Source organism: Empidonax traillii, unplaced genomic scaffold, assembly GCF_003031625.1.
Source record: "Empidonax traillii isolate 1590-97213 ecotype Southwest subspecies unplaced genomic scaffold, ASM303162v1 scaffold2:size4533513, whole genome shotgun sequence".
NCBI classification, from domain to species: domain Eukaryota; kingdom Metazoa; phylum Chordata; class Aves; order Passeriformes; family Tyrannidae; genus Empidonax; species Empidonax traillii.
The window spans coordinates 3,846,119-3,872,198 of NW_020955195.1; the positions used below are offsets into that span (position 1 = coordinate 3,846,119).

Below are 26,080 nucleotides of genomic sequence, written 5' to 3' on the forward strand. Positions count from 1 at the left end.
AAGAATGACACATCCTGATGAGCAAGAAATCAGGGAGAAGGAGCAAGAGACCCATGTGGATGAATGAGGAACTCCTGTCATTGCTGAAGTGTAAACAGGAAATACACAGGAGAAGGAAGCAGGGCCAGGTCACTTGGAATTAATGTAGAGAGGTTGTCACGAGTAGGTAGAAATGAGACAAGGAAGACCAAGGCCCACCTGGAATTAAATCTGTCCAAAGATGTCAAGGACAAAACAAAGGGCTTCTTCAAATACATCAATGACAAAAGGAGAAGAAAGGATAACGTGGGCCCATCCCTAAAAGGACGGGGGACGCTGGTAACAGAGGATGCAGAGAAGGCAGAGTTACTGAACACCTTCTTCACTTCTGTCTTCACTGACAAGACCAGCCCTCAGGAATCTCTGACCCAGGAGACCAGCGTAAAGCAATGTTAAAAGGAAGACTTTCCCTTGGTCAAGGAGAATTGGGTTAGAAAACTCCTACACAAATGTGACATCCACAAATCCACGGGCCCTGATGGGATGCATCCCTGAGTGCTGAGAGAGCTGGAGGGCACCACAGCGAGGCCACTCGTGATGACCTTTGTAAGGTCATGGTGATCAGGAGAGGTGCCTGAGGGCTGGAAGAAGGCCTGTCTTCAAGGAGGGCTTCACTGGCTGCCTCAATCCTTGGAAAAGTGATGGAACACCTCATGCTGGAGGCCATCTCTACCCACATGGATAAAAAAAAGGTCATCATGAGTAGTTATCATGGATTCACTGACAGTAAATTGTTCTTAACAAACCTGATTGCCTTCTGCAATAGATAACTACCTGGATGGATGAGAGGAGAGCAGTGGATATTGTCTACCTTGACTTCAGCAAGGCTTTGGGCACTGTCTCTCATGACATCCCCATAGGCAAACTCAGGAAGTGTGAACAGGATGAGAGGACAGTGAGGTGGATTGAGAACTGGCTGAACGCAGATCCCAGAGTGCCATAAAGCTGAGAGGAGTGGCCAGTACCCTAGAGGGCTGTGCAGCCCTTCAGAAGGACTTTGACAGGTTGGAGAGCCGGGCAGAGAAGAATATTCTGAAATTCCAATAAAGGCAGATGCAGAGTCCTGCACCTGGTTGAGGGCCAACCTGCTGGAGGCTGGACCAGAGGACCTTCTGTAGTCCCTTTCAACCTGACCTGTTCTCTGAATCTGTGATCCTGTGAAACCTAAGGATAATGTATATTAAATTACAGATAAAGTGTGTAGATAATGTGCATTTTTATCTTTTGCAAGATAAAATAGATCTGTAACCACAGATTTTTTTCATGTGCTTGTTTGGTGAATTCAATGGATTATTGCTAGCCTAGCCTACACTAATATGATCTGGGTTTTTTTTTTTGCCCAGAAAACATGAGAATGTCACCACATTTTGATGGATATTTGCTTATACTTTCTTAGTTTGTCAGACCTTGCACTTCCAGAATAGCAGGTCAGTTTTAAAGCTTACTAGTCCTTGCCAGCTTTTTTGGACTACATGCTATGTTTTATTCAGAAGCTGCCTTCCATTGGTAATTAGGAGGCAAATGAATTAATAGGTGGAAAATAGCATAAATGCCAATTACACTTACTACTTAAAACATTCAATTTTTTTTTTGTAATGGAATTGCTTTTCAAATGGATTTGAAAAGTCTGTGCACTTAACAAGGTAAAAATGTGCTGTTATAAGCCAGCACCAATGTGTATCTATGCAGCTGTGTAAGGTCTACCTGAAGTGTGCAAAGATTTCAGACTGAAATAAGGATCTTCAAATACTATCACTGTTGTTTTAGTGGGCTAAAAAGAAACATGTTTGTGTGAATGGGTTGTGAAAAATCGCTGAACAGCTTTAAAGATAGAGGAATTTTTAAGTCAATTTAATTTCTGAAATAGTTTCCATATCTCGCGGAGTATTTTTTTATTAACATTCATTATACTCTATAAATGACATATTTATATGTATATATTTATGAATATAGATCTTGAATAGTATTAGTGGAAATTTATTTTGGTTACATTAGTTGTTCGATCCTTGTATGGGAGAGTGACTTAAGTGTTGGACTTGATAATCCCTGTGGATCCCTTCCAACTCAGAATATGCTGTGAAATCTGTGAAATACAATTTTATTTTTATAGTTTAGATTGGTTTAGTTTTTTAGTTCAAGCTTTTTTCTTTGCTAAAGTTGATTTGGAGTTGTTTTAATTCAAGTATGAACCCTTCCTAGGGTTTTTGTATTTGAGAAAACTCTCTCATGAAGTTGGCCAGTACCAGCATTAGATTTTGATCTGTTCGGCAGAACTGGTTGGTCTTGACCTCCCCTGAAAGGCTCTGTGAAATAGGTGTTGGTAAATAACTCATCTTTCTATTTTATTTATTTATTTTATTTTTTTTTTCCCAATTTTATTTTCTCTTTAGGGGGATCACTGAAGCTCGTTTTGTTTATGTCTTTGTTCTTGGCATAGTCTTCACTGGCACTAAAGATTTACTAAAGTCACAGGTTATTTCTGCAGACTCCAGCGCGAAGAGCACAGGATTATGGGAAGTATATAGCGGATTGGTTCTACTAGCAGCCCTTCTATTTAGACCCCACAATTTGCCAGTCTTGGTGTTTTGCCTGCTGATTCAGACAATGATGACAAAATACATTTGGAGACCTCTGAAGTTCGATGCGGCACAGATTACTATCATGCACTACTGGTTTGGCCAAGCTTTCTTCTATTTTCAGGTAAGCTGAATACCCTCTGTGCTGCAGAGGTGGGAGGGGGGATAGTTTTTCAAAGAGGTGTTGGCCATTGTAAATAAAATGCTAACTAAATATTAGGGTGGAAGAGTTTAGTCAGTTCTCAGAAGGGTGTAATTTCTAATTGTTTTATTGACGTTGTGTTTTTAGAATCAAGGAAAGATGCATACCTTGATGTCTAATCCTCAAAATAGATTTCCAAAGTGTTGCAAGGATCAGATACCTATACCAGCATGATTTTGGTCTGTTAATGGGCCTCATAAATATTGTTCAGGTGATAATTAATTAAAAGTTATTATCCAAGTTGATTAATACCAGTAAAAGGCAGATGGCTGTTTGTCACTGATTCTTGAGCATTACAAGCCTTTAGCTGGATCGAAATAGACCTACATGCAGTTTAAGACTGTGGCATGTAGTATCTCTTGTCAGTATCAGAACTAATTTTCTTTCTTATTATATCAAATTGTATCTTCTTTCCTGAGGAGCCTTGCTGATTTCTATAACATAGTTGTTTGCATTGCAAATTAAGTTGAAATTCCACAAAAACTTTCCTGAGCGTGGAAGGAAAGGACCTTTATCATTAAACACGATCTTTCTGCAGTAATAATGTTGGAAACAGTGTAGCAGGCTATCTAGAGTTAAATTTGTTAGGTTGGGAATCAGGTTGTTTCTGGTTTGGGAGGAGAGGTTTTGTATTTGTTGCAAAAGTTCAAGGTGTGACCTGTGTTGACTTTGCTTCTAAGCCATGGCTGTGGATGTTAAAACTGTGGTCAGGCTTAGGGTATGTCCTACTCTGTAACTACAGACTGAGGATTGGCTTGACTTTGCTCTGGGAGTACATGTCCAGATAGGATATTGCTGATGCTGGTAAGATCATCATGATTCTTCCCTTCCTACCCAGTTTTCCTGCTCAGAGATCATAACATTTCCTAGTTGAATGGCTTTTGCATGCTTTGAATGTTACTGTTCACCAGTCAGCTTTGATTATGGCCTTCTGAGAGCAGCTCTTCATGTGGCTGGTAGGAGGCTGAAGGGTACTGAGACACTGAGTCCAACCTCCCCCCATCCAAGAGCAGGTCAAATAAATTAGGTTGATCTGAACTATGTCCACTCCCCATTTTAAATATCTCAAAGGATGAAGACTCTGCAAGCTCTCTGGGCATTTGGTCCCAGTGCTTGACCAACCTAGCTAGTAAAAAAGCTTTCTTTGGTGTTTAAACAGAACTTGTATTTCAGTTTGCATGTGTTGCTTTTTATCCTTTTGCTAGTCACTCTTGAGTGACTTAGAAGGTCAGAGTCTGACTGCATTTTCTGTACTACCCCCTCACCAGGTATTTATACACATTGTTATGATCCTTCCTGAGCTTTCGTCTCTTGAGAGTAAACAGACCCAGCTCTTCTACATAGTTGTTTGTATCACAGATTCCTTCTTCCCATCATCATTTCTGTGTGGTGCTTTAGTGGACTTTCTCCAGTGCATGCTTTTCAAGGCCAGAACTGAACCCAGGCACCCAAATGTGATCTGGGTTAGCAGAAGGAATAGAGCATCTACCTCAACCAGCTAGTGAGGCTCTGCACAAGGGGCAAATAACTAGGTGATCTCTTCCAAGCTGCTTTCCATACAGTTAGTTCCCAGTGTGAGGAAAGGCATAGTTTTATTTCTCCCCAAGTACTGGATTTGGTATTTCCTTGTGCTGAACTTCCTGAGTTTCTTGTCAGTCCATTTCTCTAGTCAGTCAAGGTGTTTCTGAGTGGCAGCAGACCCATTTGCAGACCCATCTGCTGTATCAAGCACTCCTCCCAGTTCTGTATTGTGTTTACACTTCCTGAGGGGACAGTGTGCCCCATCGTTCAGGTAATTAGTGAAGATGTTAAACAGTATCAGCCCCAGTGTTAGTCCTTGTGGCTCATCGCTAGTGATGGGCCACCAGGTGGACTTCGTGCTGCTGATGGCAACCCTGTGAGCTCAGCATTTGAGCAATTTTAAGTCCACCTGACTATCCACTTTCCTAGCCTGGGCTGCATCAGTTTCTCCCTGGGGATTTGATGAGAGATGGTCTTAAACACTCTCGTGAGGTGAAAGTGCATTAGATATATGTAGCCCATGTATCTGCAGCCAGTATGGTGTGATGGAATAGAAAATAAGGACTTCCTGAAAAAATGGTTCTGTTATGGAAGTGTAATGTGGCTAAATTTTGTATCTTCTCTGAGCTAAGTGATGCCAAAAATTTGGGAATAACTTTTCTGGAAGGATTTACCTGAAATTTGGAACAGCTTTTCATTTTCCAGAAATGATTTCTTAGAGCTTGATATGTCTTTCCATTTCCAGGGCTAAGGGTTGGACTCGATGGTCCTTATGGATCCCTTCCAACTCAGTATCTTCTGTGACTCTGTGATTTAGCAACAGCTTAGCAAAAATTCTGACAAATTCTTAACTCTCTTTAGCATAGGAGTTTTTAAAAATGTATTGATTTTAGAAGAACATGGAAACAGTCTTTTACAAAAAAATAGTTTTTATGTTTGTCTACTTGGAAAACTAAGGAGTGTGTGTGTGCAGTCACCATGTCCAAGACGGATTAAAATGGCAAACAAATTGTAGTAGAACAGAAAGAATAATTGTGATTGGGGCCTATTTCTCTATTTTCTCTCTTTATCTCTATTTCTTTTTTTTTTTTTTCCTGTTTTCAAAACATCTTAGAGATGTTTCAGAAATAGAGAAATCAATTCTGCTAAAGGAAAAAGTGCTTTTAAGAGTCCAGACAGATGGGATTTTCTTTCACACCCCCTGTTCCTTAGAGAACAAGTTTTCAGTTCTCTTTTAAAAGTGTTGTAAGTACATTTACATTAGATGCTCTTTTTAGAATGGAGATTAAGAGTTTGCCCAAAATACCAGTTTTTGGATGTTACCTTTGTTCTTTTATTGTCTGACAAAACAACTGTTCTGGAGGCATGCAAAGAAACAAATTAAATCATACAAGGCTTAGAGGGAGAGGTTTTTTAGCTGTTCACAATTGAAAGCAGTTATCTGATGTACAGAATATTAGCATAGAAAAGCAGAATGGTTGAGCTGGTAGTTCATAAAATTACGGATTTTACAAAGGCCCCTCAAAATCTAATTAATGCTCTCTCTTCATTTGGTAAATTTCTCTCAATTTATTCTCAGAATAGCTTTTCCAGTCTGGGACTGTAGATCCAAGAATAGAAGAAACTTCCTCCAGAAATTATGTTTCATTTCATGACCTTTTTATGTTGTTTTACTCACTATGCAGCATTCTGATCTGCACTGCCAGGTAAAATTAAAAAGCTGACAACCACTGCTTCATTAATTTTTTTTTTTTTTTTTTAAATATGTATACATTTAAGTTTCTTATTCCCTTTCCTTTGAGTTCAGAATGACTTGTTGCAAGGAAAAAATTGCTCAGTTTGTGTAGCTTAAAGTCAGGATTGAAGTGTCTTACTGTTTTATTAGTGACACATAATTAACTGACAATTATATCTTGATAATTAACTGTCAGTCACTGAACTACAGATGCAAGATCCATACCAGGTATACAACAGGTGAACATTTACCAATTTCTGCACCATTTTCTATACCAGTTTTGGAAAAAAAAAATCTATCCCCTGCACCGGGACTGCCCTCTCCGAAACACAAAGAGGCAACTTCCCCTTCAGGTGTGTTCCAAACAGTCTCTTCTCATGGCAGTGCAGTTTTCCTGTTTGCACACACCTCTTGTGACAAATGCAGGCAGTCAAACTCTAAGTATATCCATTGTATATCTCAGGCATACCATAGGCAAGTGACCCTGGGTGAAGCCAGAGGTGATTTCATGTGGTTTTGTACGATTTTCCAGCTTTTCCTTAACTGGACGATGAAAGGTGGAACTCTGAAAGTGCCTGTGCTGGTTTAGTAACAGATTTTAATTGCCTGAATAAGCCATTTAATCTTTTTCCCTTTACCTTGTGGGAAAACCAGGAAGGTCTTTGCTTGGTGATGGCTTACAGATCCCCTCCTTAGTTCTGTGCCTTCCAGTGAAGTGCCACCATTCCTACTGAGTGATGTGCAGCTGCACCAGATTTAGCAGTTACCTGTCCTGTCCATGACCACGACCATGAGCACTGAGGCCTTACGTTTTGAATGGCTGATTTTTGATGCTGGAATTCTAGGACGTGAAGGAAGCACAAGTGTATTTTTAGGTATCATGTGCGCTGCTGGCATAGATTTAAATTCTTCCCCAACATTTTTTCCCTCAGGTTTTGTGGTTTCTAGAGCTGTCACCGTGAAACTGACTGGGTTTGGAGTGGTGCTAGGGTTTTAATTTCCAGGCAGTCATAAAGATCTAATGTAGCATATAAAAATGATAGCAGGTTTATGATTCACACTGAAATTTGTTGTTGATGTCGATCAGATTGGATACTAAATTTAAACTGTGCTAGCTAAATGAGGCAGGAGAAGAGAAATATAAACTAAATATGAAGCGCTTCCATCTGGAAATAGGAGAGAGAGTTGGAGGACTGCTTTTTGCACATGTCTTGGTTTGATTAGGAAAAGAATGAGACTTCTTGCCCATGTTGCTGAGCCTTATTAAATCTTGGTAGACAAGGGGGTGCGTAATGACAAAAGCAGTAACTCTGTCTTGCTGAGTGTGGAATGGAAATGCTGGCCTTTTGAATATGATACTGACTAAAAATAGCCTTGTTCAGGATAGCGTATTTAATGAATAAGGCAGTGTTCTTCCAAAAAAATACCATAGGGTCCTTCAAGACTTTATGGAAGGAGAGCTGTGAAAATCCTAAGTGTACTGAGTAAGCAAGGTTCGTAGGAGCAGATGCTATTTTTCGTTAATCAACTGGTACAACTGATGAACGTGGGGTAAAAAATGAAGTGCGTGGGTGTGGAAGGTAATTTTTTTATTTTGAACATAAGTAGGAAAGAAACACCCCAAATTAAGGGCAGGTTGGAAACAAATGCCTTGACCTTACACTTGGTTTTGCGTTCTATGCTTCATCTGTCTCAGGACCCTGATTGCATCTTCTCTCTAGTTAGGAGAGTTCAGTGTCATCTCCTTCGCAGAGAGCTGTTGGGAGAAAAGCTAGAAGGGCCTGACACTGCTTTCCTTTTGGGAGCTGCTTTAATCTGATGCTTTACTCTCTGTGCTGTACCACAACTGGGTGGGCAGGTGTGTCTGTACCTGTCTTGTACTTTCTTGATCCTGACCTAGACCTGAACATGGTGGCTGGGCTGTTTGGCCTAATCTTGGACCTGCCTTTTCACTACAGGCTTGCAATCCCTGGATTGCATCTGGCCCTGATCACCGTCTCCAGATCCAACCCTGACCTGGACATTGCCACTGAACAGTCTTGACTTACTGCTCTCACCTGCCTTGTTTTCATGCTCATTTCCCTTGCAGAACTAGCTGGCCTTTTCTGCTCTCTCACAGTTTGAACCTAAAACGCAAATTTATTAAACAATTGTAACTTAAGATGGGAAGACTACACATTATCTCATTTTTCCAGCCTTTTAGCAAGATTTTTATGAATAGTAAGCATTGGAAAAGGTTGTTCAATCACACAGGTACAGTCTTCATACTTGGAAGTTTTTAGAGATTGTCTGGATAAGGTGCTGTGTTATTTATGTGGAACTGGGTAAAACCAATTTTTCATCTTGTTTTAATAAGTAGAGTATTTGCTTTATTTATCACTTTGTGAAAAAGTTTAAAGTTAAAAATACTCCAGTATTGTCAAAAATATATGAAATTAATAATTTTTTTCAGAATGCTACTTATTTATCAAGATATTATTGCAAGCTCGAGAACCTCTTGAATTTTTCAATGAGCTTGAATGGTTGATTGTGTTCTCTTAAGCTCTTGAGTTGTCGTCCGCATCTCATCTCTCATTAGTAACTTCTCGAAAGTACGCTGTATCTTTATCATTGCCACTTACCCTTCAAATGCAGTGAGAATAGAAATAGGTAAGTTGGTGGTTTCTCTTAACTAAAGCAGCTCCTAAAAAATCTATTTTGCAGCAAATATGTCTTAAAAATATTTTCATTACCTTGGGTGAAAGCGTATAAATGAACAAAAATTCCACATGTTTATTTATTAGTCTTGTGTGGGTTTGTTCCCATCCTTATTGCAGCATATCTGCAGAACAAGAGAAATTAAAATACAGTCTCAATACAGTCTCAAAACCTTTAAGACTTGTTTATGCTTTCTGGTGCTTTTTATCCTTGAAGGAAAACAGAATAGCTTTGTACATTTTTAGAATAATTTATATCTAATTTATATCTAGTTTATATCTAATTCGTCTTCCTCTAGGTAAAGAGATGGACTGAGCGATGTTTTCAAATGCCTTGTAGCTTTCTCTTGTTATGATTTCAAAGCATTGTAGGATGATTTACACTGGAGAGGACTCAAGAAGGCCCATACTTCCATCCTGTTTTCAGAGCACTGTCAGCTGTGAGGTCCAACCAGATTGCTTGGGGTCTTGAAACCTGCAAGGGTCTGTCTGCAGACAGCAGAACCTTGGCATTCTGGGGCATGTCCCCATCCCACTGCATGCGAGAATGAGCAAGAATAAATGCAGCACTGCAGAATAGGGCGAAAAGATGTACTCTCCTTGGGAAGGTAGTGAGGCCAAGAAGAAACCAGGAAGGAAGAGTGCTCTAGCCCTTCTCCTTGACTACCTGGATTGCTTCTACACCAGGTTCATTCCCTCTGTCTTTGTCTTTGTTCAGATTGATGTAGCTGTAGAACAAGGTGGAGTAAACAGTGTTGAAGAGACGTCTCAGCTCTTCATGACATGAGCACGATCTCCTGATGTCTCAGCTTTTCTATTCTGCACTCATCATGCAGAGGGGGAAGGGAGTGAAAAATAACTTCTGGTGGGGAAAAGACCTTTTGCTGTGGACAGGGACTGGGGGAAAAGAAAGCGTGTTCTCTCCCTGCCTGTCCCTGACAAACCTTTGTTCGTTGAGGAGCAGCACCCTGCCCTGCTTTGAAAGTGCTTTCAGCTCTTGCCATGACCTCGGTCTACACCCCTTGAACCTGAGGAGTAGCCTTAATTTACAGCTTTCTTTTCCAGTCTCATCTACAGGTTCTAGGGCACAGATAGCTGCTCACCACTCTTTGATTTGGTTCTGTCATTGCTGAAAATTACATTAAATGCATAACAGTAATTTATTACACCGGTGCAGTGTAACTGTAATTTACTACAGCGGTGCATGGTGAAAGTCAAAATGAGGAAGACTGATGGTCATAAGGCAAGCTTTTTCTAGTGTATGATGTCTTTGTAAAATTCATACCTTACTGCCCTCTTTCCATCTTCAGACTCCCCTTACATGTTGAAGATATCTTCATGGTAGGATCCACGGGGATAGTGACTGCTCATAATGAACTCTGAAGGTTCTGTCAACATGGATGGCTTTCTCCTCTTAGATTTTAGAGCTGTTTCAGGAACAGGTTTTTTGGTGTGGTTTTTTTTTTTTTTTTCCTTTTTTTCTTTTTTCTGTCACCTAGTGACTGCTTAGTGAGGTACCTTGCTGGGGCAACTGGCCATTCTGCCTTAATCACAGGGTACTTTAGGTATTTGAATAAAGTTAAATACTTGGGAATTTTCAGTCAAAAACACTTCCTTCAATTTCATATTATTCCTTGTTGTTTAGTGGTTTTGGTCACTGGAAAACTATGTAAAATACACAAGTCTTGATATTTTAATTTCTGTATGTTTCTTCTCTTTTTCGCTTACTAAGTTTTAAATGTCTTTTATTGATGATTCAGGCTATCTAGGCTGCCTTTTGGTCTCTTTCAGTGCAGTCTTTTGTGATATAAGACTCGGATAGCAGCAACCTTTCTAAATTTTCCTGTCTTAATCTGTTTACGTGCAGACACTTGTGCCGTGAGGCAGGCAGGTGGGCGATGTAGTGTTCCATTACAGCTCTAAATTAGAGTCCTGTTGTCTCTAAGGGCAAGAAATACTTATTTCGTGGTGTAATTTTAGGCAGCGGGCCTAAAATCTTGTGTTTGAAGCGTGTGTGATGAAAAATGTTTTTTTTTTCATTAGTGCAACTGAAATCAGCAAGTGTAGGTGCTTTCTTTAAATTGCTTTAAATGTAATTGATTAAACAATAGTTGTGTTTATTTGCAGACAAAATATGCAAAATAGCATGCTGTTTATGCCTTCATTAGTCTGTAAATCCTAAATAAAAGCATTTGTTTGGTAAGCTGTTTTATTAAAATTCAGATGTAAAGAATATAGCTGTACTATAAAGGGGCTTGAAGAGTAAGTCTTAAAATGGTGCAATAATTAATATTATTCTAATGTATTCTAAGTGTATCTTTGGGGATACTTGAATATTTGCAATTTTATCTCTGTTTTCAGGGAAATTCAAATGGCATTGCTACTGTGGATGTTTCAGCAGGCTTTGTGGGACTAGAGAGCTATGTGGAGATACCAGCTATCTTCCTTACGGCATTTGCAACATACGCGGGACCTTTTCTTTGGGCCATTCATCTGCTGTGCTACTTAAGTTCTGAAGTTAGCAGGTAATCATGCTTTGAACTAAAGTAATGCTCCTCTGTGTACTGCAGATATAAATACCATCCACAAAGTGCATATTTTTTCAAAGAAACAGTTTTTGTTCACGTAACTTTTTTCCCTTGGAAGTTTTCCATTAAGAAAATGCATGTTCTTTTTTTTTTTGGTATGGATTTGTATCACCTAACCCTTCCAGTTTCATTTTTACCTGCAGAAGTTTCGCACTGGGAATATGCATGTATGTTTCACTAATTTTTTTTTCTTTGAATGCATTCTCAGTTTGCTGTGCTAAATTACTTAAAATTTTATTATGTTTTGTTGTGACAGCATGTTCTGCCTAAAAACGTTCTTCTTGGAACCTATTAAGTCAGACACCTGAGAAGGACATTTAAAAGTATAGAATTCAAACTTAACTAATGTGATGTTCTTTGAATGTCTGTCCTTCTTTGACATAGTGACATGCAACGTTTTATGAATAAAACATACTTATATTATTGTATGTTACTGGTTATTGCAGTCATTTGTAGATAAAATATTTGTGCTTTGGGTATCTTGTGTGGTGGATAAGTTAAAATGAGTTAGTGCATTAGAGTTTTAAGAAGACAGTTGAAAAATGCTAGGTAATTTAAGAGTGTGCATGTAAAATCCAATTGGACTCTCTAAAATTGTTTTTAATTTATCATTCAGGGTACTCAAAGGAAGTGATGCAGTATGTTAAAATAGGCAGAGGAGTTGTGAGTTCTGTATTGTATTGTATCAGTGCCCAAATTCAAAAACTTGATATAGTTTCACAGAAATAACATTTGACAGTGACTAAATTCTTACTATCTCAGAGTCTTTTCTCTGTTATCTGAGGAATTGAAATGCACTCCTTTTTTATTGATGAAGAAAATGTCGCAGTAGGCTTGGCAGGTGGGATTTTAGACAGTATTTAGTTTATCACAGCTTTTTGCCTTACGCATTGTCATACTCTGTGAACCTCTGACTCCGTTTTATGCACAGTGTCATCCAGTCTCATCATGTCAGTGCTTTTTGTTTTTTGACTTTTGTCTTTTGCTTGTTTGTTTTGGGCTGTGCCTTCACTGTGAACTTGGGTTGGCTGGTGTGTGTTCATTAAAGGTGTAAGGGGGATCCCCAGCCCGCCCAGTTGCATCGTCTAGGGGAGGTTTTTGAGCCAGCGGGGACCTGTTCTAACAGGCTAAATCACTGCACAGTCACTGTGTCCGTCGTTCTGTATTAACAGGCACCTTTCACAGGTATCCGCAGTGATTAACCTTTATTGGCTGACTTGTCTGTCCGCTGTGTTGGTCTCTGAAGATGTCCAGCACTCTGCTTGGTTGCTGTGGAATTATGCAGCCCAGTGCTGGGTCATTGTATTGTTCTAGTAATGCCTTCCTTAGCGGGGACTGAGACTCACTGTAGAACATTACCTCTCAGCCTGAGGCCAGCTAGCTTGAAGTCATCTTCTAAGTACTGGTGTTGTTGTATAACACTTCTGAAAGCTGGCCTTTTCTCTGTTCATTCAGGTATTTTTTTTTTTTTTTGCTTCAGGAGGGGTAGATGTGAAATACACTAATTATTGATGTCTTTATCCTAAGAGATAAGAGATCTTTCTCTTGAATTTTCCTTGCTACCTAGTGACTTGACACCAGACTAAGTTTTAACTCTAACGATCCTCAGTTTAGCTTTAGTTAGTCCTTTGCTCCATCATTACATTTTTCTAGTATCCAAGCTATCCAAGTTTCCTCCATTCTTTCAGCTCTCTTTAAGAAGGGTGCTCATGTACATAGAAAAAGTGCTGCCACTTGTCTTCTAGGAAATATGTGATCCATGAACCTGGTTATTGCTTGCATTCTATTAATGTCCTGTTTTTCCTCTTTATGCCTCTGCCATGCTTTGTTTAAAATAGTTCTGTATGGTTTCACTGTTCACAGCCATGTTTTTGTCATATTGGGGTTTTTTTTTTGGCAGTCCCACTCTCCATTCTTCACTATTACACTGTAGGTGCCTTGAAACTGACACTTTCTGCTTGTGCTTGGAGGACTCTGAGCACAGCAGAGTAAACGGCTCATTCTGTTGTCTGAGGAGGGAGGGGGAAAGAGTTAGAGTTCCCATAATTTAAAGAGCTGCAGTTTTAATGTTGTTTAAAACCTAGACAGCAGACTGTGATGAACACTAACATACAATGAAGAGAAAATTATACCATACAGCATGTTCTTTGAAACCTCTTCTAACAAAATAATGAAAAACTTTCTGTAACAAAATCTTTGAGTGTCTGTGCTTGTTTGATATTGTTTCAAATCATATGCCTCTGCTGTGGTGTTGGTTGTTGTTCTGATGTTTTCTTGGTTGAATTTTTGCAGATTAAAAGCTCAGCTATTAGTGTTGCCAGGTACAGTGCTGGTTTAACCTGCGCTCAAGTGGGTAGCTACGGCCTGTAATACCCACATCACTTATGTAAGTAGATTCCATTGAGCAGCTTGTGTCTCTGGCCATTTTAAGATTCCTTTGGGTCAACTGGTAAGGTTGTTTCCTCTATGAAACAGTGCACAAAAGTGGACTGGAATCTCTAGCTCCTGGGACTTACTTAAATTGGTATGTTAAGCTGCTCAGAACTTGGTCTGTATGCTTTTTATTTTACTCTCGTGCTCTGTCATTGCTGTCCAAATTATTGTCCCATTGGTTTGTTGATATTCATTGGAACCAAAGCTGGAAGTGCAGAAGGCAGAGGGTCATCTGCTTCATATGTTTTCTTAAATGTATGGGAAACTGAACTTCTTTAAAAAACTGGTAGACGCTTTAGGATGTTGCAATGTACCTTGGTCATAGAAATTCAAACCCTTTCCTTTTTAAGGTCCTGAGAGCAAGATGAAGATCCTTTCCCTGCTTCCTCCAGATGGGAAGGTGTGAAAGAATCATCTGGCCTTGTTTGTGGAGTTCATTTAGTGGGTCCCACTAGATTGCCACAGGATGTTGTCAGGATTCCTGACGCATCCTGGTCTGAGATGAGTGGACGTGCCCAGAACTACACAGCAGTACTGTTCTTAGCAAAGAGCCTAGCATCCTGCAGCCTCTTTTAGAGCTGTTGCTCTAAAAGACGAGGTTGACCTAGACAGAGAAAACTGACTTCAGGGCTATTTTTGTTTATTCCAGCCACTTAGCAGAGCCCATGTTATTTATAGCTGCATCAGTTGTGTTGGCTTACCAGAGCTTCTTGATGAAAATTGTTCCATTGGGCATCACTTCCTAAGGGCAGGTACACATGTATACCTTTCCCTCTTTCTTCTTTTTGCATTTATGAAACCACAGAATACCTGAGTCTGGAGTCCAGCCCTCCTGTCCAAAGGAAGGCCAGGTAGAGCAAACAGGGAAACTCCAGGGCCTCCTTGAGCAACGTGTTCCGGTGTATGGCAACACTTGCAGTTAACCAGTTGTTTACTGGTGTTTAAGGGGAGTTTGTTGTTTATCAGTTTGTGTCCATTAATTTTCATCCTTTCACTGAGCACCAGTGAGAAGAGTCATCATCTTCACCTCTGCCTGTGAGACATTTATGAACATTGGTGAGAACCCTACTGAGCTTACTCAAGGCTAAACAATCCCAGTTTTCTCAGCCTCCCACTATATGTCAGATGCTGCGACCCCTTAATCATCTTTGTGGACTCACTTCAGTACACCCATGTCTGTCTGGTACTGGGGAACCCACAGCTGGATCCAGAACACCAGATGTGATCTCAGCACTGCTTAGCAGAGAGGAAAGATCACCTTTTTCAGCGTGCTGGCTCTACTTTTCCCACTACAGCCCTGGGTTGTTTCATGGGAACATTGCATGCTCGTGCTCAGCTTTTTGTCTGGCAGGAGTAACATATGCCTTCTGCCAAGCTGCTTCCCAGATGGTCAGCCCCAAGCCTGTTCTGGTGCATGGGTTTACTTTTCCCCAGGTGAAAGAATTTGGCATCTCCCTCTGTTAAACTTCTTGTCAGTTCGTTTCTGTAGCCTGTTGAGTTGCCTCTGAGTGGCAGCAGACCCATCTGCAGACCCACCTCCTGAACAGACCACTCCTCCCAGTTCTGTGTTGTGTGCAGACTGGCTGAGGGGACACTCTGCCCTGTCACCCAGGTCATTAATGAAGACACTGAGCGGTGTTGGCCCCAGTGTGACACCCTGCTGATCAGTAGTGACTGGCCTGCAGGTGGACTTCGTGCGGTATCTGAATAATTTTAGTTCCACCTGACTGTCCACTTTCCCTAGCCTAGGCTGCATCAGTTTGCCTGTGGGCATGCAGTGAGAGACATTAAGAGCCTACCTGTGAGGTGAAAGTGCATTAGACACGTGTAGCTCATATATTTTTGGCCAGTAGGGTAAGATGGAATAGAAAATAAGGAGGTTTTCAGATAATACACTTTCTGTGGAAATGTAGTTGGAAGTCCTTAAATAATTTGCTTCCATCTGATCAAAAATGTGAAACTATAAGTTATTTTCCTCATATGGAAAGGTAAATATGTTTCCAAAATAATTAAGTGGCATGTGATAGACACTAACATGGATATAAACTGCCACTTTTAATCCTTCAGGCTCTCCTGAGAAACTTGGCAGCTTAAATGTGATGGGATTTTCACAGACAGAAATAGAAAGAAGAATTCTTTAGGTTCAGTCTCCATGGAAACTGTGCAATAACTCTTGAAACTATTTTTGAGACAGGGAGTACTGATTAAACTGATGCCTGAACTTAACCAAGTGTTCTGTGTGTGACTTGCATAAATTCCAGGGAGCACCTCATTCATGTAAAGGGTAGTTTTTACAGTGACTACTCTGTTGGTCTGATATGAAGTAGAACTTAGTAATTTTTGGATCCTTGACTGGAAAGGGGCCATGTTGTTGGATCATCTGGACTATATTATATGACCTCACTGTGCAGTACACTCCAGATGGATTCAGTTTTCAAGTTCCTACCCAAACAAAATTGTTATGTGGGTGATGTTCACAGTATTCTGTAATTACAACTCTCCAGCTCTTTGGGCATCATGATAGTTTTTAGATTACCTGCGCACTGGAACCTGTGTTCCAGTTGGTTTAATGAGTTAAGTGTCAGGGTGAACAGGTGGCTGTTTCCTGGCATTGAAGGCTGGATGCCTGTTGGCATTTCTTCCTCGCTGATCAAAGCTGTAACAGTGCTCTCATGTTAGTAAATGGCTTTCAGATATTGAAAACGGAAGTTATGCCCAATAGGAGGGTGTTAATTAGTTGCATAACTTTAATGGTATGCCTTGACTTTCTTAATGTAGAATTCCAGCAAAGCAAACTAAAGTTTCGCAATGAATTCTTTTATAAAACTGATCTATACACAATTAGGAAGGCATGCTAACTAAAGGAATTTCAGCAGTTAATATCAGCTTTTGCCATTTTTAGCCTCATGTTTGATCCATTGAGTGTCCCATTCACAATCCATGTTAATATATTAACATTAATATTTTTCTTTCTGACATAAGCTGGACATGCAGTGTTTCAATATACTTGGTTTTTTTGAGTCCTAGGCAGAAAGTGCAACCTTCCTTAAAGACAAAGGAATGATACAAATATTTTTCAGTGAACCCTTCAGTATTTTATACAAGTACTTTTTTAATCTTTGAGTTTCACTCCATTCCCTCTTCTTAGGTTAATTAAAGCTGAAAAAAATATTTACAGCTAAGAATATTCACTGCTGCATTCTCTAGAATGGTAATTCTTTTTATCTATTGTGCTGCCAGCAGCCCCACTCTCTAAATAAATAAAACCAGTGCAGAAGAAATTATTTACTTGTTTGTTGATGTGCATGGAAAACTGGAAGTGATTTGATAAAATTGGGCTGGGGTTTTATTGCCACAAGCTGGAAGAGTATTTCCTTAGATACTGTCATTGTAGATGAAGTAGGCTGAAGCCATTGTAGGCTGAAGAATCCTCTTAGACTTAGTTACCGCTCTGTGATGGATACTTCTTCATTCATTCCTTTGTCATACTGGGGAGACACTAACTTTTCCTTTGAGGTTTCCTTCAGGCATCTATGACTTTTAGCACTGAAAAGTATTTTCTTATTAGAAAGGGATCCACCAAAGTAGGGATGCCTCTGTTATAAACAAATGACTAGCTGCTTCAAAGTCGTTTGCAAAACAAACATCACCCTCTTGCTCCATGGACCACTTTTTAAGTGGTCTATCACTTTTTCTTTGTGGGTAGTAAAGAATTGATAGCGTTCGGAAAATCTTTCTTGTTTCTGCCCAGGCTCTGATTTGAGGTTGTCATGGTTACATTGTCTTCTTCCTCTTGCTCTTCTGGTGTTCATGTGACTTACAGAACTATGCTTAAGAGCGTATGGCTTAGTTGAGAGTACAGTCTTCCAGTTTTCATTGCATCTGTAGAGCTGCAGACTGTCTCTTACTCTACCTAGACTGCAGGTATGCAGTATCACTTTGCTGTATTTGTCCTTTATTTTTATTTGGAACCTCTGTCTTGTGAGACAATATTTTTCTGCCATCCTGTATGATTAGGTTTCCGAATGCTGCTGACACAAAAAAGTTCATTAAATGTTAATACACACATAAGCTTATTGAATATATTAAGAGAATCAACATTAACAACGTTGGGCATGAGTAACCTAGGGGAAATTTTTTGATCCAATGGTAAGCACACAGAGTATCCTTGAAGAGTAATGACAGTCTAGTCAGAAGGACTCTAGAAAGGCTGAAAAAGACACTGAAAAGGTGAAAAAATAATGAAAGGAATGTTGGTTAAGTTCTGTGTCTGTAAATAAACTTATAGCAGTCCTTCCCATTTTTTCTGAGCCATAGCTACTGGAACATAACAGAGGAAAGCTAACTTTCATCAGAACTGCAGGATAACAGGAGGTCATGGGGCATGTTATTTTCAAAAACTGTAGGTAAGGGTACAGAATTTTAGTAAATTCTGATGAAAGGGATTAGGTTTGTCTGTGCTGGCATCTAAGAAGATTTTGATTAGTCCACACAGCTGATAGTAGAGGAAGGGCTGTGAAGCTTGGTGCTGCTATAAAATGAAGTTGCACTTTCCTGTGTGGGTTCCCTTTCTTTCTCTCTCTCTCTCTCTCTCTCTCTGACTCACTATCCTTCATAATCTCTTGCTTGCTATCCTTTCTCTCTTTCTCTCAGTATCCCTTTTGTTAGCTTGCTTGGTGTCCTCCCTATCCCTCTCGCTATCCCCTCACCACTCCTACACCATCTTGCCCCAAGCTTCCCTTCTCTTTTAGACACACTTTATGCCTCTTTTTCATACTTTGCCTCTCACTTGCATATGCTTTGCCTCTCTCCCTCTCACGCTTGTGGCAAGACAAGACTGTTCCCTGTAGACTGAGGAGAGAGACCAGGACAGAAAGCATAGAATTACAAGAGTACGTATTTATTCATGCACATGAGGTGTCCCAGCCAAACCTGGTACACAGGGTTCTTACACCTTTGCTCATGCTTCTGTCTTGCTATCCCAGTTTCTCTCTCTGTCTTTCTCTGTCTTGCACTACACCTGCCTTCTCTCTGCACCCCCCGCCCCAGCTTTTCCTCTCTCTTGCTTTCACAGACACTTGCCCTCCCTGTGCACGCTCCCTGTCTCTCATGCCCATACTTTCATCATCCCTCATATTTGGATGTTCCCTGCCTTTTCTGTGTGCACACCTTCCCACCTCTCACTCATCTATGCTTCCTCTCCTTGCAGTTGCTTTCCTCTCTCCTGTGAGAGAGGCTTCCCCACTCTCGTGCTTCCCTCCTCAAGTTCACTTCTGTCCCTCTCATGCTTCTGTCCCTTTGCAAGCGTGCTTCCCACCCCCATCTTGTGCTTCCTCATGGGCTTTCCTCCTCTCACACTTTCTCACTCAGACTCCTCCTGTCGTGACTATCCATCATGTTTTTCCCCTCTCTCATGCTCACTTTCTGCCTCTCCTAGTCATGCTTTCTCCTCCTCACATGTGCATTCTCCCTGCCTTGTGTGCTCTTTCCACTTTCTCCAATGCACTTCTCCCCCTCTCCTACAGCCTTCCACCTTCTCTCACATGCATCTCTCCCTCTCTCTTGCCTGCTTCCCTCACTTTTATGCTCTTCCCTAGGCCGGCACTCTTCAGTCTCTTTGGGTGCTTCTCACTTCCTTGCAGCTTCTCCCTTGCATGCTTCCTGCTCTCATGCATGCATTCTCCTTGTGCATGCACTTTTCCCCTCTTGCATACATGGGAATGCTCTTTCTCACTTGAATGTGCTTGTCTTTCCTATGCTTACTTTCTTGTGCATGTTTGGTCTCATGTGTGACTTTGTCTTGTGCATCTTTCGTCTCATGTTTTTCCTTTCTGTGTCTTCCTTTCCCTTCTGTAGCTTTTCTCCTCTCTTGCATGCTTTCTCAAGTCTCACAGATCTTCCAGCTTGTGCACACACTTGAACACTTTCAAATTCAGATTCCTTGCGCTCTCCCTCTGTGACACATTGAATCTTTTAACTGGGTTCTTCTCCTCTCCCACCTCTTCTCTCTTGCATACCTTTTCTTCCCCTAGCCCTTCCCTCCCTCACTGCCACTTTGCCTCTTTGTATCTTACTTTCTCTCTCCTCTGTATGCTTCCAGTCTCTGACAGACTTTCTCTTTCTTTCATGAACTCTCCTTCTCTTAAGCTTGCAGAATCTCTCTTGTGCTTTCTCCTTCCCACTTGCTCTCTGTACCTTCTGTCTGTATAGCTTTTCCTCTAAATCTGTAAAGTTTCTCCCAGCCATACCCTGCTTTTGGCTTGTCTTGAACCTGATCTTCGTCCCCCTCAGATTTGCGTTTTCCTTCCCTCAGGGATTTCCTGTCTATGTCTTTGAAGCTTTCTTAAGTCCTTCCACACACACAGTGGCTTCCACTCCTCTCTTCCCTCTGTCATTGTCTCCCCGTATTCCTCTTCCCCTTCTCTGTTGTTTCTTCCCACTTCTCTCCCCCTTTCACATTCCTTCTCACCCTGAGGCTTCCCCCCTCTTTCTCCTTGCACCCGTGTTTCCCTCTTTCTGACGTGCTTTGCCTTTTTCTACTGTGCTTTGCCTGTTCCTCATCTATTTCCTTATCAATGATCTGTATGAGAGGATCGAGTGCACCCTCAGTCAGTTTGCAGATGACACCAAGTTGGGTGGGGATGTTGATCTGCGGAAGGGTAGGAAGGCTCTGTAGAGGGATCTGTAGAGGCTGGATTGATGGGCCAAGACAGTTATATGAGGTTCAACAAGGTCGAGTGTCAGGTCCTAAAATTCAGTCACAACCCATGCAGTGCCACAGGCTGGGAGCACAGTGGCTGGAAAGCTGCCCAGCAGAAAAGGACCTGGGTGTGCTGGTCAGCAGCAGCTGAACATGAGCCAGCAGTGTGCCCAGGTGGCCAAGAAGGCCAATGGCATCCTGGCCTGTATGAGAAATAGTGTGGACAGCAGGACCAGGGCAGGGATTGTCCCTCTGTATTTGGCACTGGTGAGGCCGCACCTCAAGTTTGTGTGCAGTTCTGGATCCTTCTCTACAAGAAAGACATTGAGGTGCTGGATCGTGCCCAAAGAACGTCAAAAAAGCTGGTGAAGGGGTGGGGATATAGGTGTTATGAGGAGCAGCTGAGAGAATGGGGTTGTTTAGCCTGGAGAAAAGGAGGCTGCCATTCTCTACAACTACCAGAAAGCCCTAGCAAGGCAGGTCGGTCTCTTTTCCCACGTATCACATGATAGGACAAAACGAAGTGTCCTCAGGCTGTGCCAGGGGAGGTTTAGATTGGATATTGGGAAAGAATTTCTTCACTGAAATGATTGCCAAGCACTGGAACAAGCTGCCCGGTGAAGCAGTTGAGTCACCATCCCTGGAGATATTTAGATGTGTAGATGTGGCACTTTGGGACATGGTTTAGGTGTGGACTTGGCTGTGCTGGGTTAATGGTTGTAGATGAAGATCTTAAGATATTTTCCAGCATAGATGATTCCATATGCTCTACCTCTTGCACGTATGTTCCTCTCATACTTGCCCTGCTACGTGATGCTTGTTTTCTCCTTCATGTTTTGCCTCTCCTGCCTTTCACCTCTATCTTGTACTGAACCTCTCTCATGTGCTTTTTTTCTTGTATTTCCGTACTTCCCTTTCTCATTCTGTCACTTTGCCCTTGTGCTTTACCCTTTGCCTCTTGTGTTCCCTTCCCTTAGGTACATTTCCCTCTGTTGTGCATGCTGTCTTCTCTGCATACATGCTGCCTCTCTCTCACACACTTTGCCTTTCACGTGAGCTTTACCTTTCGTGTGCTCTGCTGCTCCCTCGTTTGCGCATTGCCTCTCGTGTGGGTGTACTTTGCCTTTCTCTCTTTTTTGCATGAATGCATGTTTTCTCTCTCCTCAGTCTTTTGTGCTCGTGCTTTACCTCTTGTATTTTGCTGCTGTCTTATGTGCTTTGCTGTCAGTGCGTCACTTTAGGCACTCTATTCTCCTATTCTACCTTGCTTTTGTGTCTCATGTTCTTTCCTGCCCTCTCATGCATTTCCACCTTTTGGTTTTTCTCTGTTAGCACTTTGTCTCCCTCAAGCTTTCTGTCTCTCACAATCCTCCTTGTCTCACTTGCTGTCCCACTCTTTGTCTCACTATACTTCTCTCTTCTGCTCATTATCCCTCCCTCTCAATCACACCCCCCAACCATTCCTCTCCCTCTTGAACTTTCCATCTCACTCTCCATCTCTTTCTTCTCACCTCTCCCCTCACCATCAGTCTCTGTCTCCGTCTATCTCTGGCTTCTCTCCTTTGCTACCTCCATCTCTTCTGCTCTGTCTCCTCTATCTTTCACTCTCCCTGAGATGTGCTCTTTGTCTGTCTGTTGTGTTCCTGCTCCACAGCTTTCCTTCTCTTTCAGAGGTGTTTTCCTCTCTCCCTCACTCACTTTGCTTCTCCCATGATCTGTTTTCTCTTGTGCTTCACTTTTTGCATTCTGCCTAGCTTTGCGTCTTGCACTTTCTCCATTCCTTGTGTGCTTTCCCACCTCTTGCCACATCCTTGCAAGCACTTTCCCTCTCTCTCATGTTTTCAATCTCTCACCTGTGCTTTCCCTTCACTACTTGCTATTTCTCTGTTACTCCCCCTCCCTCTTTTTTGCTCTCAGCATCCCACTCTCTCTTCCCCTTCCTATCCACCTGTCTCTTGGGCTTTCCCTTTGTTTTAGATGTGCTAAGACAAAGCACAGCTGTATTTCTCTCTCCCCCCTCACAAGTTAGCCCCCAGTCTCACTTTTATGTTTCTTCTCTTTGTTTAGCTTCTTCCTCTTTGTCTCTGCTTGCCTTGAGCTTTCTCTGGACTCCTTCTCTCTGCCCTTCTATTTGTCTCTCTCTCTTAGATATGTTTTCCCTCCTAGCAATGTACTTTTTCACTTAGTTCCCTCTGGCCTCCAAACCTTTCCCCATCTCTTGGGCCTTGTTACTCCCCTCTCACAGAAACTCAGTCTCCCTCCTGTAGATGTGCTTTTCCCTCCCATTCGGATCAGCCTCCTTTTTCACAGACCCTTCCCCTCTCCTACAACCTTAAACATATATCTACTCTCTCTGACGTATGTTACCTCACCACGTGCATCACCTCTCTCTTGGTTTCCTTATTTCTTACATTCTTGTGAACATCTGTGCTCTTGAATGTTTCTTTTCTATCTTCTGTTTCTTCAGTGTTCCGCACTTTTCCTCCCTGGTGTCTTCCCATTGCTTTCTCTTTCTCTCACTTTTCTTACGTATTTTTCTCTCTTCTGCCACAAATTCCCCTTCTTTCTCAGATGTGCTTTCCTTCTCTCTCTGATAGGTTTTTCCTCTTTCTCTAACATGTTCCTGCTTTTGTAGTTTTCCTCTTTTGGTTTCACTTTCCCAGTTGCGCTTTCTTTTGCTTGTGCTATTCCTTGCTATGTGTTGTTGTCCCTCTCTCATGTTGCCCTTTTCCCTCACTTTCCCTCTCATCTTTCTGAATCCCATTACCCTGTCCCTTCCTTGTTCTTCCTCACTTTCCCTCCCTCTCTTTTGCTCTGCTGCTCAGTCTTGTGTTTTATTCACTCCTTGCACACTTGTCCATCTCTGAAATTTGTCCTTTACTGAGTATTATGTTCTCTCATTTATGCTTTCAGTCTCTCTCTCATGCCTTCCCTTCTCTGTGGTTCATTATCCCTTCCTCTAATGCACAGCATGCCCCTCACTGTCCCTGTCTCTCTTGGATGCATTTCAGTTCCTTACACACACTCTAACACTCTCATGCTATCCTTTTGTGTCTCATGTGCTTCGACTCTTGTTTGTTTCTTTGTTCTCTTGTGTTTCCTTCTCACTCTTGTGCTTTTTCCTTTTCTGCCTTGCCTCTCTTTCCTCATGCTGCATGCTTTTCTCCCTGTTGCACAATGCTCATATCTCCCTCTTTCAGTTTTCCTTTTGCTCATGCCTCCTGTACTTTTCCTGTGATTTTCCTCCTTTCTTCTGCCAGCCCTTGCTAACCCTTACTATCCATATATCTATCTTGCTTGCCCCCTTCACTCTCACACTCTCCCATTCTCTCTCCCCCCACACACACTCTTCTCTCCCTCCCATCTCAATTTATTTTCCTTCTATTTTCACTTCTTCTCTCTTCCCCCTTCTTTTACCCTCTCACTCAAATGCTTTTTGCCTGTATAAACTTTCCTCTCTGGCATACTTTCTCTCCTTTCCACAGTTTCCCAAAGTCACATGCTTGCTTCTCTCTTAGCCTGCCTTCTCTCAGGTGCCCTTGCCCTGTCACATGCACTTTGCATCTCTCCATAGTGTCTCAGCCCTGCATGTGCTGCTTCTTTATCTTGCACTTGCTTATCCTTCTCCCCCTCTCCCTAGCATGCATTCTTTTGCATAATCCCTTTCTCTCCTGCTGGTACCTTCCCCTCCCTCGTGCTTTGTGTCTTGTGCTTCCCCACCTTCTTTCACGCTATCCCTCACTCCCACAGTCAGTTCTTCTCAATCTCCTTCTTCTCTCGCTTTCACTTCTCAATCTCTGGTTCCTCTTTCCTCCTCTCCCTTCCCCCTCACTCCGTCTCTCCTTGGACATTCCCATCTCCCCAGTCTGTATCTCTCTTCACATTCCTTGCTTTAACTTTTCCCATTCACTTTCCCTCTCTAATGTGCTCTTCCTTCTTCTTTACTTTCTTTGCCTCTCTCACACTACCTCTGTCATGACCTTCCTCTCTCTCTTGGATGCTTTGCCTTTCTTGAGTGCTGCTACTTTCTTCTGCACTTGCCTCTCACCATTCCCTCTTCTCTTTGTCATTCTTTCCTCCCCTGTGGGTGCTTTTCCGTCTAGGGCACATTTTTGTACTTTGGTGCATGCATTTTCCCTGTTGTTCATGCTTTCCCTACCTCTGTTGCTTGCTGTCCATTTTCTTATTGCTTGCTACCCCTACTTCTCCCTAAGTATCTCTCTCTTTTCCCTTTGCTATCCCTCCCTCTTTGTCTCTATCGTTTTCCCATTGCCTCAGTCATGCCTTTTCTCTCCCCCTGATGTGCTTGCTCTCCCCTTTTCCCCCAGATTTCTCTCTCAAGCATTCCCCCTGTCCTGATCACCCCACCTGACATGCTTCATCTCCAGTATGCACTTTGCCTCTCTTGTGCTCATGCTTTGCCTCATTCAGATGCTTTCCAGCTCTTGTGGATTCGCTTTGCCTCTCTCACGTGGAGTTGCTCTCTCTGGCATACTTCCCTCACTCTGATGTGATTTCCTGCTTGCTCCTGCTTTCCTCATGTGATTTCCCTTTTGCCTGTGCTTTCAATCTCTTAGGTGGGCTTTTCTTCTCTCTCTCATGCTACCCCTTGCATCTCTTGCCACCCTCTCTGTGGTCCCTTCTCCCCCACAACTGCTCTCCCACCTCAATCCCTTTCCCTCTCCCTGCCTTCTCTCCCTTCCCTGTCCCTAATTGGCATACTCCTCATGTCTCTGCCATCACATCTGCATATCTCTCTGTCATGGATCACACCTCCCTATTTTCTTTCTCAGACCACCTTACCTCCCTCTTTCTAGTGTTTTCCCTCTTACCTAACTTGTTTGCCATTTCTCGTGTACCTTTGCTGTCCTGCATGTTTATGCTTTCTCAGCTGCTTCTCGTCTCAATGTCTGTTCTCAACTCTCCATCTTGCATTTCCCCTCTCCTCTGTGCTTCATCTCTCTCTCACACACTTCTCTCTTTTGACTGCATTTTTCCTCTTGCTTGCATGTTTACCTGTGTTTTTTCTTCCTCCCCCTCCTGCTATCCCTTTTTGCTTTGCGTTTTTGATGCTTTGCCTCTTTCTCTCTTCTGCACTTCTACTTTAGTCTCTCACACTTTCTCCCTTTTGCAGGCTTCCCACAGGCTTTTCCTCTTTCAGTCATGCCCTTTACCTCTGTGTGGTGCATCTTATGCCTGTCTGTCTCAACAGCCTCCCTCCTGCGTGCATCCCCCTTTCTTTCATGTGCTTCCCTTCTCACATGAATTCTGCCTGTCATGCTTTCATTATCTCCCCTGTGTGCTTTTCCTGGCTTGCTGCTCATTCTCTTGCACTCCCCTCTCTCACATGTCCTATTACTCTTCATTTCTGTGTCTTTCTCCCTCTCTTGCATGCTATCTCACACAATTACCCTTCCTGTTTGCACTTGCAATGTCACTCATGCGTTTTGTCTTGTCTAGTGTCATTCTTCCCTCTCTTCTGCTATCACTGGCACTCTCTCTCTATCTTGCTCTCTCTTTTTTTTTCCTCTAGCTTTCCCCCTCTCATCTCATTCCTTCTTTCACATTGTCCTCAGTTCTCCCCTACCTC

General features: G+C 42.0%; 1 protein-coding gene across 2 annotated transcripts in view; it reads left to right on the forward strand.

Annotated features, from left to right (window-relative positions):
• Positions 1-26,080, forward strand: part of PIGG (phosphatidylinositol glycan anchor biosynthesis class G) — an 80,443-nt gene that overhangs the window by 41,850 nt on the left and 12,513 nt on the right. Inside the window, exons 11-12 of one of the 2 annotated variants that reach the window (XM_027901964.1) lie at positions 2,430-2,739; positions 11,131-11,294. The exons of the other annotated variant lie outside the window; for it this stretch is intronic. Coding sequence (XP_027757765.1) covers positions 2,430-2,739; positions 11,131-11,294 — 474 coding nt within the window. The remainder of the gene's footprint in view (positions 1-2,429; positions 2,740-11,130; positions 11,295-26,080) is intronic. 2 annotated transcript variants of the gene reach the window in all.